At 38.7% G+C, this 19,221-nt stretch overlaps 1 protein-coding gene across 2 annotated transcripts in view; it reads left to right on the top strand.

Annotated features, from left to right (window-relative positions):
- The first annotated feature begins 125 nt into the window (after positions 1 to 125).
- Positions 126 to 19,221, top strand: part of LEKR1 (leucine, glutamate and lysine rich 1) — a 174,091-nt gene continuing 154,995 nt past the window's right edge. The window contains exons 1-2 of one of the 2 annotated variants that reach the window (XM_008071635.1): positions 126 to 188; positions 3,514 to 3,602. In XM_008071635.1, coding sequence (XP_008069826.1) covers positions 3,555 to 3,602 — 48 coding nt within the window. In that variant the 5' untranslated portion in view covers positions 126 to 188; positions 3,514 to 3,554. Of the gene's footprint in view, positions 189 to 390; positions 675 to 3,513; positions 3,603 to 19,221 lie in introns of those variants that run through there. The other variant, XM_021719350.1, reaches the window with a different exon arrangement.

Below are 19,221 nucleotides of genomic sequence, written 5' to 3'. Positions count from 1 at the left end.
CCACCACTTGCGTTCCCCCACTTCCGCCCGGCGCCTGAGGCTCCGGGCGGCGCAGGGGAGTCTCGCTTCCGCGTCGGCGAGCGGCGTGGGCCTTGACGTCACCGCGCCCTGAACGTCAGGCGGACGTGCAGCGCGGTCGCCCGGGAGACCGGAAAAGCCGTTTCGCACCCGCCGGCGTCGAGATCTAGGTGAGAGACAATGGCGTCCGTCAGCGCTCGGAGGCCCCGGTCCCTGGGAGGCAGTTCCGGAGCGGAGGCGTGCTCGCAGCTGGGGAGAGGGCCCGGAAGCTGAGCCATGCCGCTCTGGGAAGCGATGGGGTCCCGCGCCGGGTCTCTGCGGCCTCCGCGTGGTCTCTGCGAGCCCGCCCGGCTCGGCCGCCGCCCCCGCCTCTCCTGAGTCTCCAGGAATGCGCGGTTCAGCCTCCTCACCCGCGCGCCCTCCTCCCCCTCTTCCGGCCACGGCAGGTCCGGAGGGAGCGGGGTTACAAAGGAACAGAGTTCAAATCCCTTGCTGCAGTTCGGTCTGGCCTTGCGGTTGGTTTCTGTTTGGAAAATCCCGCCGCCCGAGGACAGTCTTAGGACGTGAGCTCCTGCCTTCACCTGCCCCTGACCTAATCGCTGTGGGTGACTCACGCCAGGGGAGTAGTTCCTTACGTAAGGGCCTGAGAGCCGAACGTGAGTGAGTGACCCGACGTGACACTGCTGCGAGGAAGGCAGTTGGAAACGTACAGCCAAGGACATTCCTGCATTCTTTGTTTTCCTTGCGATCTTGGTAGAACACCTACGTGCTGCAGCCACTTATCACCGCACCTCTTGCCAAAAGGCAGCCTACACATGTGTAATGTGAAAGGATTAAGGGGACTTGATTAAAACCTACGAAATCATGTAAGAGTAAATTAAAAATGACCAAATTTCCCTGTTGCCAAAGGGGAAGGAGACCTCGTTTTCTGGAGAAACTTAGTATTTGTGAATGTTTCCTGTATCTCTTTAAGTATGCGAATCTTTGTAAAGTCCCAGGAATGCTTTTCTGGGCCGGGAATGTAAAAATGATGTTTAAAATGTAAACATCAAGGAAGATAGCGCCCTACCTTTTTCTCACTTTGGTAGCTTAGCCTAGGCTCCTTACTCTTAGTTGTAACTATCTGCTGTGTTACAGAGATTTGCATTCCTTAGGAGGAAGGCAGTTAGCTAACATAGCTGCTCCAATTACCTGGTGAATTTAAGATGAATTATAAAAGAATGTATAGCAATGGAGAAACTTGTCAGTGTGTGGATGCAGAATCAGCATCAGCAAAAAAAACAAAAAAAGTGTGTGTGTGTGTGTGTGTGTGTGTGTGTATATCAAACTGTTACGTCCTCCAACTTAAGGACAAGTTACCAATTTTCCTAAGAAGGTGTGTGTAATGGATTGTGTGTCTGGGTGTATAAAAAAGTAGGAATTTCTTTTTTCTTTGTAATCTCATTAGATACACTGATGTGCATTGAAGTCGAGTTAAATGCTTAGTTACTGACAAAACTGATTTGCTGCTTTATGGAGAGTTTTCTGGGTTGAATATTTTATTTTAAATTTTCCTTTAACAAGAACCTGCCAATTCCCATGGTAGAGTAAGGCCGTAAATTGGAATAGATTCACAGACAATGAAGATATTAAATAAAAACTGTGTAACTGGTGCTTTGATTGTACTATCACTCAGATCCATGCTGTCAAATAATTTTATGGGTGAAACTTTAAAAGGAGACTTCGTTGCTAATTTTAGAAAAAATTATATCCCCAATCAAATTGAAAATAATACTATTTTATTTTATTGATAGCAAATTCCACTGTTAAGTGGCAGAAATGAGAATAATAAGCCTCTGGATCCTTGCCATGTGACTAATAGTCTGCCAAATATCAGATTATATACTTGGCCATTTGGGCCTATGTTGACGTTGTTAACTTTACCCCAGTAGTTGACTTCAGTTACCTTTACCTCCACCCCACCACACACATCATGTTTTATGTGGGAAGACATAAAGCTCAATAGTTATTTGTTTTAAACGGTAATGTTTGGGCACAGTGGCTCAAGCCTATAATCCCAGCACTTTGGGAGAGGATTGCCTAGCCCAGGGGTTCAAGACCAGCCTGAGCAGCGTGGGGAAACCTCGTCTCTACAGTAAATCAAAAAATTAGCCAGGCATGGTGCATGTGCCTGTGGTTCCAGCTACTTGGAAGGCTGAGGAGGAAGAGTCACATGGGCTCAGCAGGTTGAGGCTGCAGTGGCCGTGAGCTTGCCACTGCACTCCTGCCGGGTGAGAGCGAGACTCGGACTCAAAAAATAAAAATAAAAATATAAAAAATAAACAGTACTGTTTAAACGAGGAGTATCTGTGCTAACACAAGAGATGAGGAATCCTCTCTTTTAACCAGTGGTTACGTGGTTTTCAAAAATAATGCCTGTTCAGGAGTTTTTGTCAACTGTGACTTTATGCCACCTTGCTGTGACTGGAGTCGCTCTCTTTGATAGAGTGCTATGCCCTTTGAGTCTCTTTTTGTCAATTTCCTGCCTGATCCAATGCCAACAACTTCAGGATGCCTTCACGAACTCCCTGTTCCCATCCAAAAGATAAAACGTTTTGCTGAGACATTATCTTGAACGGTTAGACTGCTCTTGTCTCTGACTCCTGGCCCTCAGGCCTTCCCTGCTCTGGAATTGTACCTGTATCATCTGACTCTGCTGCCTCCCTGCCTTCTGCCCCCAACTCTGTAGATATTTATAAACATTCCTCACACATGAAACGACTATCTGTTCTTTCTCCATATTTGGCAAGGATTAAAAAAAAAGAACCCAAAGGACACCTCCATTTATCCTTTATGGTTTTATGAAAGTAATGATAGAGTTTTATATTGAAATGTTTTTATTAGAAAAAAAAAATCTTAAGATATTTGCATAAAATTATATAAATACCCATCTTAGATAAAACTGGCACTTGGCTTCTGATGCTTTGATGACTTTTCTCCTGTTCAGTGCCTACTTACATTTAGTCTTGTAACTTTAAATTTTGATTTTGGTACTTAATTTAAACCAGCATTCTTGCCATAATTGCTTTTCTTATCTGCTGAAATAAAATACTATATTTAGACAATTTTTTCTAGCAGCTTTTCAGGGAAAAAAATGTTGATTTAAAAAAAATACTGAAATAAATGTCTATTTAAAATTTTACAGTTATTCTGTATTGCAAAACAAACAATGAGTAGTAATCACAAAAGAAATTACTATTGGAAGATAAAGTTCTAACAAAAGAGAAGATACCATTTCTAACTCAGCCGTCTCTCTTTATAGTTCTTTCCTGTTCTCTTGGCCTAATAACTAACTGGGAAATTCCCAGTTGTACCTTCTAGCATGGAGTTGATGAAACAAACAACTGTTGGAACAGTTATCACCATTCATTCCAAATACTCCTGATTTGAAAATCATCCTAATTTGTGTTTTCGTCACACTATTTCAATTCTGACTGTTACCATCAATGTTTTTAGATTGTTTTGCTTCAGAGCTCTCTCAGCCTATTTGGAAAATTATGGATCGGCACGTTCCCATGCATGCTTTACCTGAAGAAATCCAAAAGGTATGATGTTGTGTTATTACAGCCTAACAGTAGGAGCATTTAGCAGTTAGCAAATTCTAAAACCTCAGGGAATGAATTCAGAGGTTTGATATTTATTTTGGTCACAGGATCTGAATGAATTGTTGGAGCGGGAAAAGGAATGAGCAGAATTGTAGAATTCAATTATGTTTGAAGAATTTTGCTCCTATGAAATAAAACAGATTTTTAATTCCAGTACAGTGTTTGACCAGGTGGTTGTGGAGGCCTAGTGAGAAGAAGGGCCCATGTTTATAAGTTTTTGTGATGCTAGGTTTCCAAGTCTCTACATATTGTAGTTTAACCCATGTTAATTTCTGATACTTACTGTGTGCCAAGCACTGTTTTGAGCACTTACTGTGTGCCAAGCACTGTTGATCCTGGAACAATGGAGGTTTGGACTGTTTGGGTTCACTTGTATGTGGATTTTTTTTCAATAAATATATTGAAAAACTTTTTGGAGATTTGCAATTATTTGAAAAAGCTCATAGACAAACCAGGTAGAAATATCTAAATATCGAAAAATTCAGAAAAAGACAAATGCATATAATATATGTAGACATTAATCTGTTTTATTATTTATTACCATAAAATATCTACAAACCTATTATCAAAAGTTAAATTTATCAATACTTGCAAACATAAACACCTACAGATTGTACCTGGTACCATTTAAAGTCAAGAGAAATGTAAACAAATGTAAAGATGCAATAAAAATCATAGCTGTATAAAATTAACTGTAGTACATACTACTGTAATAATTTCATAGCCACCTCCTGTTGCTATCATAGTGAGCTCAAGTATTGCGACTTAAAATGCCATGTGAGGATAATCTCTGTGAGCAGATGATCTCTTGTAGTGATCTCTTGCAGTTCTTGTGTGTTTCTTCATAGTGTTTGGTACAATGCTGTAAGCCTTGATTTAACACTAGGGGACCCACAGGAAGTACCAGTAGTGATGCTGGAAATACTTTCAAGAAGCAGAGAAAAGTCATGACATTACAAGAAAAAGTTGAATTTCTTGATATTCACTGTAGATTGAGGCCTGCAGTTGTGGTTGCCCATCATTTCAAGATAAATGAATCTAGTGTAAAGACCATTATAAAATAAGTAAAGGAAACTTGTGATGCCATAGCTGCGGCTATGCCAGCAAACCCCAAATCCGTGTACTTTTTGTGATATAACTTTTTATCTCATATTGAACATGCAGTTTTATGTAGTTGCAGAATTGCTATAAGAAAGGCATACCTATAGATTCTAACATGATTTGAGAAAAAGTGAAGTCATTCCATGGAGTAGTGAGAGGTCTATAGTGTTGGGGGTGGAAGAGATTGGGAAGCTGGAAATGGAATAGGAAATCTAGGCTAGAGTCAGGTTTTGGAGGATTTCAGATACGTTGGATTTTAACTCGAAGAGCAAAAGAAACAAAACTGAAGTCATTATATGACAACTTAAAGCAAAAGGAAGGTGAAGGAATTGAAACTGGATAATTTAATGCCAGCAAAGGATGGTTTGATAATTTTTGACAGAAATTTGGCTTACAAAAAGTCAAAATAACAGGAGAAATAGCTTCTGCCAACTAAGAAGCAGCAGGCAAATTCCCAGATGCCGTTAAGAAACTCATTGAGGAGAAAGAATATCTGCCTGAACAGGTTTTTAATGCAGACAAAAGTGTTCTATTCTGGAAAAAAGTGCCACAAAGGACATTTATTAGTAAGGAAGAGAAGCAAACACTAGGATTTAAGACAGGAAGGGATAGATAAACTCAACTCTTTCGTGCTAATAGAGTCAGGTTTATGATCAGGGCTCCTGTTATCTATAAAGCTGACTCCTGAACCTTGAAGGAGAAAGATAAACACCAGCTGCCAGTCTTTTGGTTGTACAACGTGAAAGCAGGAGAACCATTTTTCTTGATGGGTTCTGCTAATACTTTGTTCTTGAAATCAGGAAATGCCTTGCCAGTAAGGAACTGCCTTTTAAAGTTCTTTTGATATTAGACAATGTCCCTGGCCACCCAGAACCCCATGAGCTCAACACTGAAAGTGTCAAAGTGGTCTACTTGTCTGGAAACACGACTCTAATTCAGCCTCTAGATCAGATGATCACAGTAACTTTTAAGGCTCATTGCACATGGTACACTCTAGAGAGGATTGTCAGTGCTGTGAAAGAGAACCCCAAAAACGAGAACATCCTGAAAGTCTGGAGGATTACACCATTGAGGATGCCATTATTATTATAGAAAAATCCATGAAAGCCATAAAGCCTGGAACGATAAATTTATGCTGGAGAAAACTGTCCAGATATTGTTCATGACTTCACAGGATTTCTGACAGAGCCAATCAAGGAAATCATGAAAGAGGTTGTGGATATGGCAAAAAAAAAAAAAAAAAAAGGGAGGTGGAGAGTTTCAAGATACAGATCTTGGAGAAATTAAGAAGCTAATAGACACTATACCAGAGGAAGTAAGAGAACAGAAGATGATCTAAGAAGATGCGCACTTCTCAACCAGTGCTGGACAGTGAGGAAGAAGCACTGCCAGAAAACAAACTGACATTAGGCAATTTGTCAGGAGGGTTCTGATCATTCAAGACTGCATTCTGTCTCTCTCTCTCTCTCTCTCTCTCTCTCTGGATTGGGAATTACCTGCTGCTTTGGATCAAATTTACTTCTGCTCCTGCCACTGATATAAAAAGAGTTAACTGTATTTAGCTTTATGTTTTATTTTTGTTTTATTTCCCTGAGTCACATGGGAACTGTTTTTTTCTACCCTGTCCTTCCCATGTTGAGCATTTCCCAAAGGCAAAGATTATTTCTTTTTTTGGCCATCTCTGAGAATAAGAACTAATCCTTCCCTCACCACTCACCACACTCAATCCAAATAGGAAGTCTTTAGGAATGGGAACAATATCTTTGAGTTCTCTTATAACTCAGGTGCAGTTAGTTACAGGAGTGAGATACCTAGGGACTGAAACATTCAGACAAGACTGCTTTTGACTTTTATGACATTGGCCCTTCTATGATATGGACACTGAAACAAAAACAAATGTTGGAAGAAGGGTTGGTACTGTATAGAAACATTTTTAGAGATGTGAAAAAGCAAAAAAGACAGAAATGACGGTGTATTTCCTCAATGCTACACATAGTGTGCCTGTCTCTGCTATCTTCCCTTCTCCCTCCCCGCCACACCTGACACAAGAGCCACTTCTCTTTCTCAGTCTGCTCCACATGAAGATGAAGATCTTTATGATGATCCACTTCCACTTAATGAATAGTAAATATATTTTCTCTTTTGATTTTCTTAATATTTTCTTTTTTCTAGCTTACTTTGTTGTAAGAATACAGTATATAATACATATAGCATATAAAATATGTGTTAATCAGCTGTTTATGTTATTGGTAGGGCTTCTGGTCAACAGTGTGCTATCAGTAAATAAGTTTTGGGGGAGTGAAAAGTTATACATGGATTTTTGAGTATGTGGGGGTTGATGCCCCACTGCCCACATTGTTCAGTGTTCAACTATGTATTAACTCATTTAATCAGGTTAACAAGTCTTCACAGTTTTTATGCTGTTCACCTCCCTGTTACTTCATATCTGTCCTCAGGCAAAAGCATTTCTTCCATGTTTTGTTTGACAATCCATATATTATTAATAGTATAATTTTAAAAATATCTCTGAAAATTATGGACTTAAATTGTGAGTGCAAACCTCAAATCTTAGCTATAGTTAATCATTCAGGTTTCTCAGTAAATCTACAGTCAACTCTTTTTTTTTTTTTTGAGTTGGAGTCTCACTCTGTTGCCCAGACTGGAGTGCAGTGGCCGCTCCCGGCCACCGCAGCCTCGCCTGCTGGGATCCGGCGATCCTTCCGCCTCAGCCTTCCGAGTAGCCGGAATTACAGGCATGCACTACCATGCCCGGCTGATTTTTTGATTTATTGTAGAGATGAGGTCTCGGTGCCCAGGCGGGTCTCGAACCCGCGGGCTCAGGCAATCCACTCACCTCAGCCTCCCAAAGGCGCAGGATTACAGGCTGAGCCACCGAGCCTGGCTACAGTCAACTCTTAATTAACCACTGGTCTGTTACATTTTGATTAGAAATTGCAGTCAACTCTCAGCTATGCTTTTTCCATTGTGTGTGTTGCTTTGGGCTACCTGTTAGCATTAATCATGCCATGATTTAACTTGATGCTTACTGCTGCTGCCTGTCCTTCAGATTTATGTGAACTGCAACCTAGCAGGAACTGGAAGGGAAGTCCAAATGCAGAAAAAAGCCCTTTTAAATCATTGCCTTCAATTCTCTTCACCTTTTAAGTTAGGTATAAAATAGTAAGCACAGAAAGGGACTTGGCTGTGCTTATGCTCACCTGAAAAATGATGCTTATATGTGTTTGAAGACACGGAATATCTTTCTCTTGCCCTGAACTGAGTTCCTTTTATGTACTAGCCTAGATGTTATAGAGATGAAAAGAAACAAAGCAAAACAAAAACAAATCTACAAGAAACAATAGCTGTGCTTCAGACCCTAATCACCTGTCTGGAAGAGAATATATAATGACATGAAAAAGAATCGTCTACAAGACAGTGTATAATTTAAGTGCTATATAAGATAGCATCTGCAGTGAGAATGGAGAAGGTGGGGAGAGGAATCCTTGCATATTGGGATGGTCGTTGGGGCAGCTTTATGTGGAAAGTAGAACTGGAGTTGGCTCTCCAGGGCCGAGTATTTCTATAGACAGTGGGTAAAGCATCCTAGGTCGCAGGGACAGAAGCTTTCTGGTGAGAGAGCTGGCCAAATTAGAGAATATTTAACAGCTTCAATGTTTTGAAAATATAAAATGCTGATTTATTTTGATAAGATTTTTTGTTTTGTTTTGTCTTTTACCTCTGGAGTTTGTGCTTTCGGGATATTCCCTCTGGGTTGATAAGGTTTTTATGAGAGTTGCAGAGTGTTTTCTCTCATGTTTAAGGTACTTTTGTAAAATGCGAAAGATTTATATAATTTGAAGAGAAACCAGAATATTTTTAAGGCACTTTGTAAATAAATTTTTGAAATATTAAAACCAAGCATTTCATAAATCTATGGTTAGACTAAAGCATGAGTGGCAGGCAGCTAGGCTATATAGGAGAGGCTCAGCTGCCGAAGGCCCTTATGAGTATGTTGGTTATAGCTTGTCTGGCCCAATGTTTAGTATGTAAAATGCAACTCAGCCCTTTTTCAGACCTGTTAAATACATTTATACAACAGATATTATGCTTGCTATGTGCCAGTCACTGTTCTGGGTGCTTGATTATGAAGCAATCAAAATGTGTATATACATCTCAAAGCTTATAAAATCAATTTTAAAAATAAACATTTACTTTCCATAATTTCTTACTTATATTTGACTTGTCTAATTTATCTGTATTTTAACTTGTTTAATTGCCTAGTGATCAGGCAACATTTCTATTTAGTCAGCTTGTGTATATCATTTTATGCGGAAGTGTTAGTGATGCAGATATATAGCTTATAGTAGTATCAGGAATAGTTCAGATTAGAACCATTTCATTTGTAAGATGAAGAAAACAAAGAATTTTTTCAACATAGCTTGGAAATTATACTCCATTTCTGTATTGGAGAAAAATGGACTTGAGGTGGGTGGATCAGTGTGCGGTGACTGGTCTTTCAAAAGCTTTTTTCCCCCTTTCTTGTTCTGTTTAACTTTTTGTGTTACTTTTTGTGCTTGGCTCTCCTTTCTAGAGAGTCCCTGCTGTGTTTCCTTTTTTTTTTTTTTCTTTTCTTCCTATGTATAGGCAAAGAAGGCTGGTGTAGAAATCAGGGAAGAGAAAGTGAGGGGAGCCTTTTCTAGTTCTTTCTTTATTTTTCCTATGTTATATGGAAATGGATAGTTGATACATTAGAACATGAAGATGGTTGTACTACACTGTACTATTAATAGCAAAATGAGTGCAAAAGGAAAGTTACAATAACATATAAAGGTGGTGTGGGAGATGGCCACCAAAGAAGAAGTATAGAGAAGGATGGTGATGACAATAAGCTATGGTTGGAGAATCTATTGCCTGGTTAGAAGGCTAAGATAGCTAAATCATCTTCCCCTGGTTTCATCTCCCCAGGGAATCTTAGGGAAGAAGGAATAAGATAATCTTTGACTCTCACTACCAAGTCTTTTGCTTTTTAACAAATTTCTGACTGAGCATAGAACACTTGTCAGACTTCTATCTCCTTAAGTGGCAGAACATGCAAAAGCAGCCCATGGGCTGGACAGCAAAAATCACTTTTGTCCCCTTTGTCCTCTACTGAACTCTACGGTTTACTTCTATATGTACTTAGACTGTATCTCCAAATATACTCTCTTTCAAGGCTGAACTGACTTCTACCTGTCTCTGCCCTCAGATAACCGGCAGCATTTGCTAGAATTTTCCTCTAGTATTCTGAAAGTGGACTGCACTTGTAATGGTACTACAGTTCTGGGTTTAGGATGTTATTGCCACAATTTAAAACTAAAACAACACTTAATAGATCAACAAAATAATACTATCATTGTATATTTCCTTTCCTCATGAATGCAATATGGACCCCTCTTTTTAGAAAAGAGCAATGAACGATTTTCCTTTTGCTGTTTTTTGTTTGTTTGTTTTGTTTTGCTAGGGGATGTATGCAGAAGTCAAAACAACAGCAACTAGTGGAAAAATCAGTTAGTTTGCAAAAGTGAAACTGATCTCTTGTATTTTAAAATGGTGACAAAATAAACACTTGTAATAGAATTTTAGCTCCAGGAGATCTTTATTACCACAGGACTCAAAGTAAAATAAAGAAACCAGAGTTGTTTATTTTGCAAAACAGAAGTGGCGATGCAAGGACTGGAGAGCACACTGTTCTTTCTGGGATAACAATCCCTTTCCCCAGCAGTAACAGCTCATTTTGTCCTGTTTCACTAAAGTAATTTTAGTACTTTGGAACTTTGAAATTTATTCAGAATAACAGTTTTATATTTCCAAGCACAGATTGTCATTGCCAGAAAAAATAAACTTAATTTTCCAGGTCATTTTGGGCCACTGTGGCTAGGTTCAGATTTTGTGTTCAGTTAAAGTAGAGAAAAAGGAAAAAAAAAATAGTTGTAGAAATGTTAGAACTTAGCATCCTGGGAAAGTTGGGATATGTGTATGTGTGTGTGTGTGTGTGTGTGTGTGTGTGCATGTATAAGTGTGGTGTGTTTTTAACAATTGCAGTTTTGGAATCTTATGCCAAAAGAAATAGGAAGCTGTATAATTTTGGGAGATACTATTCACTTAATATTGTGACCTGAGGAAGTTAATCAAGAAAAAGTTTTTCACAGTATTACTGTGAATCTTGAAAAATCTACAGTTTGCTACTTTGCGGTCAAAAATATTTTTGCTGACTGATCATCGAAGGTCATATTTTACTAAGGGGGTTCCCTAGTAGAAGAATAGACATTAGAGGAAATATACTTTGGAAGCATATTTAGATAGACATAGGTATGTCATGAGTAATTTATTTATATATTATAAAGCCAACATTTCTGATATTGCTCAACAAAATGTCTTTGTAGATTAATCGCTAGTGTTTTAGTCCCAGATTGATTTCTTTTTAGGATGAAACTTTTTCTGTTGAGATAATTGTAGATTCACATGCGGTGTAAAAAATAATGACCAAGCGATCCCATGTGTCTTTCACCCAGCTTCCCCCAGTAGTGACATTCATGGTGAATGTCATAAGCAGGATATTGACAATCAATACAGTCAAGATACAGAAGAGTTTTGTCACAATAAGGATTGCTCATGTTGTCCTTCTTAGCCAGATTCACCTTAACTTCACCAACCTCTTCCTTTCCCCCAGTCCATGACCCCCTGGCAACCACTGAGTAGGCCTCTAATAATTTTCTTTTTCAAAGATGCTTTACAAATGGAATCATGTAGTATGTAGCCTTTTGGGATTAGCTTTCCTCACTCTAATTCTCTGAAGCTTCATTTAGATTGTTGTGTGTATCTGTAGTTTATTCCTTTTTATTGTTGAGTAGTATTTCATGGTATGAATGTACCAGTTTAACCATTCACCTACCTATCGAAGGGCATATTTTTTCTCCCCTAGTTTTTGGCTATTACGTATAAAGTTTCTAGACACATTTGTTCATGTGAACATATGTTTCATTTTCCTAAGATAAATGCCCAAGAGTTCAGTTGCTAGTTCGGTTGCTAGTCTGTATGGTATTTTGTATTTTTTTGAGAGACAGGGTCTTGCTGTCTCCTAGCCAGGAGTGCAGTGGCACTTTCATGGATAACCGCAGCTTCTACCTTCTGGGCTCAAGTGATTCTCCTATCTCAGCTTTCCAAGTGACTAGGATCATGAATGCAGCCCCCATGCCCGGCTGGCTGGCTTGCTTGCTTGCTTTTTCTTTGTTTCTTTCTCTCTCTCTCTCTCTCTCTCTCTTTCTTTCTTTCCTTTCTTTTCCTTCCCTCCCTCTCTCCTCCTGCTCTTCCTCTTTTTCCTCCTTCTCCTCTCTCTTTCTTTTCTTTTTTCTCTCTTTTTCTTTCTTTGAGATGAGATCTTGCTGTGTTACCCAGGCTGGTCTCAAACTCCTGGCTTCAAGCAGTTCTCCCACCTTGACTTCCCAAAGTTCTGGGATTACAGGCATGCCCAGCTGTGTTTAGTTTTTTAAAACACCGCTAAATTATTTTCCAGAGTTGCTGTAGCATTTTACCAACATTTGATGTTATCATGAACCTGTAGTGATATATTGTTATGGTTTAATTTGCATTTTCCTGATAGCTAATAATGTTGATATCTTTTCATGTGCTTATTTGTCATCTTTATATTCTTTCAGGTGAACTGTTTTTTCCTGTCTTTTGCCTGTTTTCTAGTTGGATTTTTTTTGACTGTTGAATTTTAAGAATTCTTTATATAGTCTAGATACTGGTCAGATATATATATATTTTTTTTCCTGGTCTTTTCATCCTCTTCATATAGGGTCTTTTGCAGAGCAAAAGTTTTAAATTTTGATGAAATCCAGGTTACCAAATTTTGTATTTATGGATGTTTTGGTATCAAGTGTAAGAACTCTTTGCCTAGTTTAGAATCTGAAGATTATCTGCAGATTTTTCCCCCTAAAATCCTATTATTTTACATTTTAGTCTATGATATTATAATAAGGTAGAAGGTTTAGGTTTTTTCGTTTTGTTTTTTTTTTTTAACTTATGGGTATCAGCTCATTTTATGAAAAGACTGTCTTTCCTTCACTGAATTGCTTTTTCACCCTTGTCAAAAATCAGTTTGGCATATTTATGGGGGTCTATTTCTGGATTCTCTATTCTCTTTCATTGGTCGATGTACCTTTTCTTCTGCCAATACTATACAATCTTGATTACTGTAGCAATACAGTTTGTTTTGAAATCAAGTAATGATTTTACCCACTTTATTATTTTTTTCAAAGTTATTTTAGCTAATCTAGTTTCTTGGCTTTCCATATAAATTTGAGAATAATCCCATTTATATATTTTAAATCCTGAGGTTTTGTTAGGAATTGTATTAACCAATTTAGGAAGAATTGCTATCTTTACTATTTTGCATCTTCCAAATTATAAACATAGTGTGTCTCTCCATTTGTTTAGATCTTCTTCAATTTATTTCATCAGCATTTTGTAGTTTTCAGCATACAAATCTTGTATATATTTTGTTATATCTACACCTAAGTATTTAATTGGGGGGGCAATTGTAATTGGTATTGGTTTTTGGGCTTTTTTGGTATTGTGTTTTCAGTTTCCATGTCTATGCGCTCACTGGATGTATACAGAAATGCAACTGATTTTTCTTTCTGTTTTTTTTGAGTCTGGTCTCACTTTGTTGCCTAGGCTGGGGTGCAGTGGTATAATCATGGTGAACACAGCCTTGACCCCCAGGACTCTGGTGATTCTTCCACCTCAGCCTCCCAAAGTGTTAGGATTACAGGTATGAGTCACTGTGCATGTCCACAATGGATTTTTCTGTCTGTATCTTGAAACATGCAAACTTACTGAACTTATTAGTTCTAGTAGGTTGTTTGTTTTTTTTTAATAGATTTACTGGGATTTTTCTATGTAGACAATTATGTCATCTCAAATAAGGACAGTTTTATTTTTTCCTTTTAATATATATGCTTTTTATTTCCTTTTCTTTTTTTTATTGCTTTGACAAGATATTTTAGCACTATATTGAATAAGGAAAGTGAGAATAGACATCCTTGCCTTTTTCCAAACCTTAGAGGAAGAACACTTAGTCTTTCACTTTTAATATAACTGTAGAGTTTTTTGTAGATACCCTTTACCAAATTGATTTTTAAACTGGTAGTGCTGCAAGTTGATGTAATGATAAAGGTCCTAATGACCTTATGAAGTATTCAGATGGTTTGTGTGACTAATGGCTTGAAGTGTCCACTCTCTTATCTCAGAAATGTTCTCCTAATCTGAATGAAATTTACTACTTAGACACATTCATTGTTTTGAGGCATCTTTTTGAGTGCAAGACCTCTTAGAAGGATCAACATTGTATCATTTATACTGCTGTCACTCTTACCTTTGTGAAATAGTTTATCAGTTTCTTTTCTCCTTATCTAAGCACAAAAAGCACAGGATGGGTGGGAGAAGGAGGCACAATTTTTGGAGCAGAAAATGCTACAGTTGGGCAGCAGGAAGCTATTGAGTATATGAGGTATTTCTAGTCAATGTACAGACTGGAGCTCTGAAAATGATCTGAAGCGTAATGTAACCTTTTAAAAGATTTACATCATTTTTACATTAAATAACTAGAATTTTTAAAGTACAAACATTATGTTTAAGAAGTTTGTCTTATAATTTATCTTCAAGAGATTCTACATTTGTTTGATATACTACATTTGTTAATGCCTCCTCCAAAGCGCATCTTATAAAAAGCAAAACAGCCTGCTAATGATAGCCCTTTTGTCAAGTATGACAGCATGTCATTACTTTACTTTTGAGATGAGTCGATGATATAACACCAAGTAATAAGATTGAAGCACAAATTATATTTCACATAAAAACAGACAACTTTAACTTACTTCATTTGGGAACATAATGACAGTATTTCATATCTTCTCAGGTTTCACAAAAATACCCTAAGTAATTAGCCCATACAGATACTAAGAATTTGAAAGGTTGTTACATTTTTTGCTTACAGAAAATTATTTACAATTTAGTAGCATTGAAAACTTTTATGAAATCTACTCTCTTAACGTTGTTCACGCATGCCTGTAATTCCGGCTACTTGGAAGGCTGAGGCGGAAGGATCGCCGGAGCCCAGCAGGTTGAGGCTGCGGTGGCCGGGAATGGCCACTGTACTCCAGTCTAGGCGACAGAGTGAGACTCCAACTCAAAAAAAAAAAAAAAAAAAAAAACCATTGTTCACTTAGTGATTCAGGTTGTACTAAGTAAAGTCAGAAGACTGCTCTTATGGACTTACTGTTTTATAATTTTATTGTCTTGTTTCTACATCATAATGAATATCATGCTTTCTCTTTCTTTGCTGAACTTCTAAAAACCTATTCTCTAAAATACATTGCTTCACTTGTTTCAGCTTTTTCTCCCTTGACTGCTGTGATGAAGTAACATTCTAATAGATTTCACAATGTGAAATATATGCTGTTTCTGTTTTTTGCATCATGCTGCAAATGTACTGCACCCATGAAGAGTTTTCTTTAGAATAAAGATAGGGCACTTTGCCAGGAGCAGAGTGAGAACTGTGATTGATAGGCAAATGTTAATATGAAAGTGCCTTATAGTAAGTAATATAATTTTCAAATTGACAAGAAGAAACCAAAACTTTGGATTGGCAAATGGATTTTTAAAAAATACCCATCTGCTCTGAATTAGGTCTCTTGACCTGGATGAATTATATTTCTGGGAGCTGATAGTATCTTTGAATAGGATTGCAGAGCCATTCTTGGTCATCCATGAGGACAAGTAGAGAGTAAGAGGATAATGCACAATTGAAATTCCATGTATAAGCCAGGCTTGGTGGCTCAGCCTGTAATCCCGTGCCTTTGGGAGGCTGAGGTGAGTGGATTGCCTGAGCCCGCGGGTTCGATACCTGCCTGGGCAACTTGGCGAGACCTCATCTCTACAATAAATAAAAAATTAGCCAGGTGTGGTAGCGCGCGCCTGTAGTTCCAGCTACTTGGAAGGCTGAGGCGGAAGGATCGCCGGAGCCCAGCAGGGTGAGGCTGCGGTGGCCGGGAATGGCCACTGCACTCCAGTCTGGGTGACAGAGTGAGACTCCAACTCAAAAAAAAAAAGAAAAAGAAATTCCATGTATAAAATGCTCAGTGAGCTTAATTTCAATCTCAGATAAGATTCTAGAATATATTATGAAAGGTTGGTTTGTGAGGATATAGTAGAGAAAGCAGTAACCCTTGGACCAATTTTATGTTCATTAAGAGCCAGCCTGTAGTCCTTTCCATTTTATTTTGTATAGGGTTACTAGATCCAGGAGCTGTATTAGGCATAGATTATATGTAGAATTTATGAAGGCATTTGACAGTTTGTCATAATATTCCTGAAGACAGGAAATACAGGCTGGTTACACAAATAACTGGGTAGTTTAATAAGAAAGATAAAGAGTTGTTCCTTAAATGTGCTGAGTAATGGATCAGTATCAACCAAGGTGATATGACATGCTGTGGAGTTCTGTCCTCAATCTTGTTTTATTCAGCATTAAAAAAAAAAAGTTTTTTTTGGTATGTGTTGGAGTCTCACTCTGTCACCCAGACTGGAGTGCAGGGCAGCTCCTGGCCACCGCAGTCTCGACCTGCTGGGCTCCGGCGATCCTTCTGCCTCAGTCTTCCAAGTAGCTGGAACTACAGGTTTGTGCTACCATGCCTGGCTAATTTTTGATTTATTGTAGAGATGAAGTCTCGCTAAGTTGCCCATGTGGGTCTCGAACCCATGGGCTCAGGCAATCCTCTCACCTCAGCCTCCCAAAGGCGCGGGATTACAGGCTGAGCCACCGAGCCCAGCTATTCAGCATTTTAAAATCAAAGAGTTAAGTGGATAAAATGACTTACAAGAATCAAATTCGCAAAGACACAAAGCTTAGAATTTCCTGGATACTAAAGACTGAGTCTGAGACGTATATGTATACACACACACACACACACACACACACACATACACACACACGCACACACAAAGATAATATAAGATATATATTTATAGTTCTGCACTTGGATCTGAAAGCTAAATGCTTGTATAATAGGATGCTTAATTGTGTCTCCTTCTCCCATTTATCCTTTGCTTTTTGTGCTTAGATAAGGAGAGAAGAAGCGAATGAATTATTCCACAAAGATAAGAGTGACAGCAGTATAAAATGATAAAATGTTAATCCTTCTAAGAGGGTTTGCACTCAAAAAGATGCCTTTGCTCAAAATGAGTGTCTTGTAAATTTCATTCAGTTTAGGAGAAGATTTTTGAGGTATATTTTGGTTGTAAAGAGTAGATAGTTTAAGAGGGAAAAGAGAAAACGGAGGAAGATTAGGTATGGAACCCAAAGGGCAAGTCCAACAGCCAAATCTCAAGAGGAACTGAAGTGAGGTACTTGAAGGACATTGGGTATAAGACAGTGATTGGTTCCGTTTTTTCTCTCTCAGAAACTACAGTGTCTTTGTCTCAGCTTCTCTCTGTGTGTCTTCTAATTTGCCTCTCTCTTTTCTGTAATGTTGCTTACTGCGTGTCTTGTGCATGACTCTTCTTCCTATGACCACCTAAATGCCTGGATCTTCAACACTTAAAAGCCTAGTTGGCTCATACCAACTTGGTTCTTCTGAGCCCAGTGTTCAATCCTGGTCCACCAATCAGCCATAGCTAGGGTAGGTGGGTGAAGGGAGTCTTAGTCACATTATTACATACAGCAGCCAGGACTGTGGGAAGTGGATTCTCTAAAAGGAGCACATTGGTGGGAAGGAAATGATTGTTATATTCAGTATAATGAGACATGGGTTGGCATGGTGTTTTTTTAAACAGGGACTTTAATATAAAAGCCAGTTATTGTATATAATAACAGCATATGATGGTTAAAAATACGAAAGACCAATGTGATCTAAGGTTGTATTAGAATATAATACTAATTAGATATTAGAACGAGAGGAGTTTGAGTCCTTTCTTATTTGGTTTTAGTAAGACCAACCACACTGAACTATGCAATTCTTGGTACCATACTTTGAAATACATAGGGAACACTGGAACAAGTTCAGAGAAGACTAGAATGAGGAAGAAATTCAGCTGAAAGAATCAGAAGTGTTGACCTGGAGAAAAGAAGACATGGAGTATTCTTGATAATTGTCTTTAAATTTTAAAAAGACTTATGCAAAAGAGACCTGGGATTGTTCTATGTGGTTACTAGGAGAGCTAGGACCAGTGGGACACTCCATGGAAGCAGAAGTGGGTTGAGCATGAGAAAACTTTCCTGAGAGACAAAACTGGTCAGCAGATGGAACAGGCTGCTTGTGAAAGTAGTTTCCCATCATTTGGGTATTAAAATGGAGGCTGGATAAAACACATCTAGGCTGAAATAGACTCAGTGAGCCCATTTAGAGCTTGAATTAGGTTATCTTTATGATTTCTTTCAAACCTGATGTTTTATAAATCTATAAATTTGATATCATTGGTCATTAGATGTTTGATGTAGTCATTTATCAACATCCTACAGTGTTATGTTTTTAAATTTAAGATTGTTATTATTATTATTATTTTATTTGGAATCTCACTCTGTCATCCAGACTGGCGTGCAGTGGCATGCTCACAGCCACCCCAGCGTCGACCTGCTGGGCTCCAGTGATCCTTCCACCTTAGCCTTCCAAGTAGTCAGAACTACAGGTGTGTGCTATCACGCCCAGCTAATTTTTTTTTTATTTATTGTAGAGATGAGGTCTTGCCAGGTTGCTCTGGCTGGTCTCGAAACTGCAGGCTCAGGCAAACCACTCGCCTCAGCCTCCCAAAGTGCTGGGATTACAGACTGAGCCACCGAACCTGGCCAAAATTGTTATTATTAAAGTTTACATGAGCCAAAATTTACTTTATAAAAATGTGTTGTTAGTTTCTTTCTTCCAGCCAACATTTGTGTAATGGCATTAATAGGCAGATATGGTGGCATCACTCTTAGTCACAGGAGTCATTTCTGTAGTCTCAAGGGAGGTTACATTAAGAGCAAATACTCCTTGAATAATCCAAGAGTTGATTTTAATTTAGTGCTCTGGAACAAGTATTATTATTTTTTTTGAGTTGGAGTCTCACTCTGTCACCCAGACTGGAGTGCAATGGCCGCTCTCGGCCACCTCAGCTTCGACCTGCTGGGCTCCGGCGATCCTTCCGCCTCAACCTTCCAAGTAGCTGGAACTACAGGCGCTACCACGCCCAGCTAATTTTTGATTTATTGTAGAGATGAGGTCTAGTCAACTTGCCCAGGTGGGTCTCGAACCCGCAGACTCAGGCAATCTACTCACTTCAGCCTCCCAAAGCGTGGGATTACAGGCTGAGCCACCGAGCCCGGCTTATTTTTTGTTTTTTTGAGTTGGAATCTCATTTTTTTTTTTTTTTTTTTTCCCCC

Source organism: Carlito syrichta, unplaced genomic scaffold, assembly GCF_000164805.1.
Source record: "Carlito syrichta isolate Samal-C Ts95f unplaced genomic scaffold, Tarsius_syrichta-2.0.1 Scaffold314595, whole genome shotgun sequence".
NCBI classification, from domain to species: Eukaryota; Metazoa; Chordata; class Mammalia; order Primates; family Tarsiidae; genus Carlito; species Carlito syrichta.
This window is presented reverse-complemented; position numbering and strand designations above follow the sequence as displayed.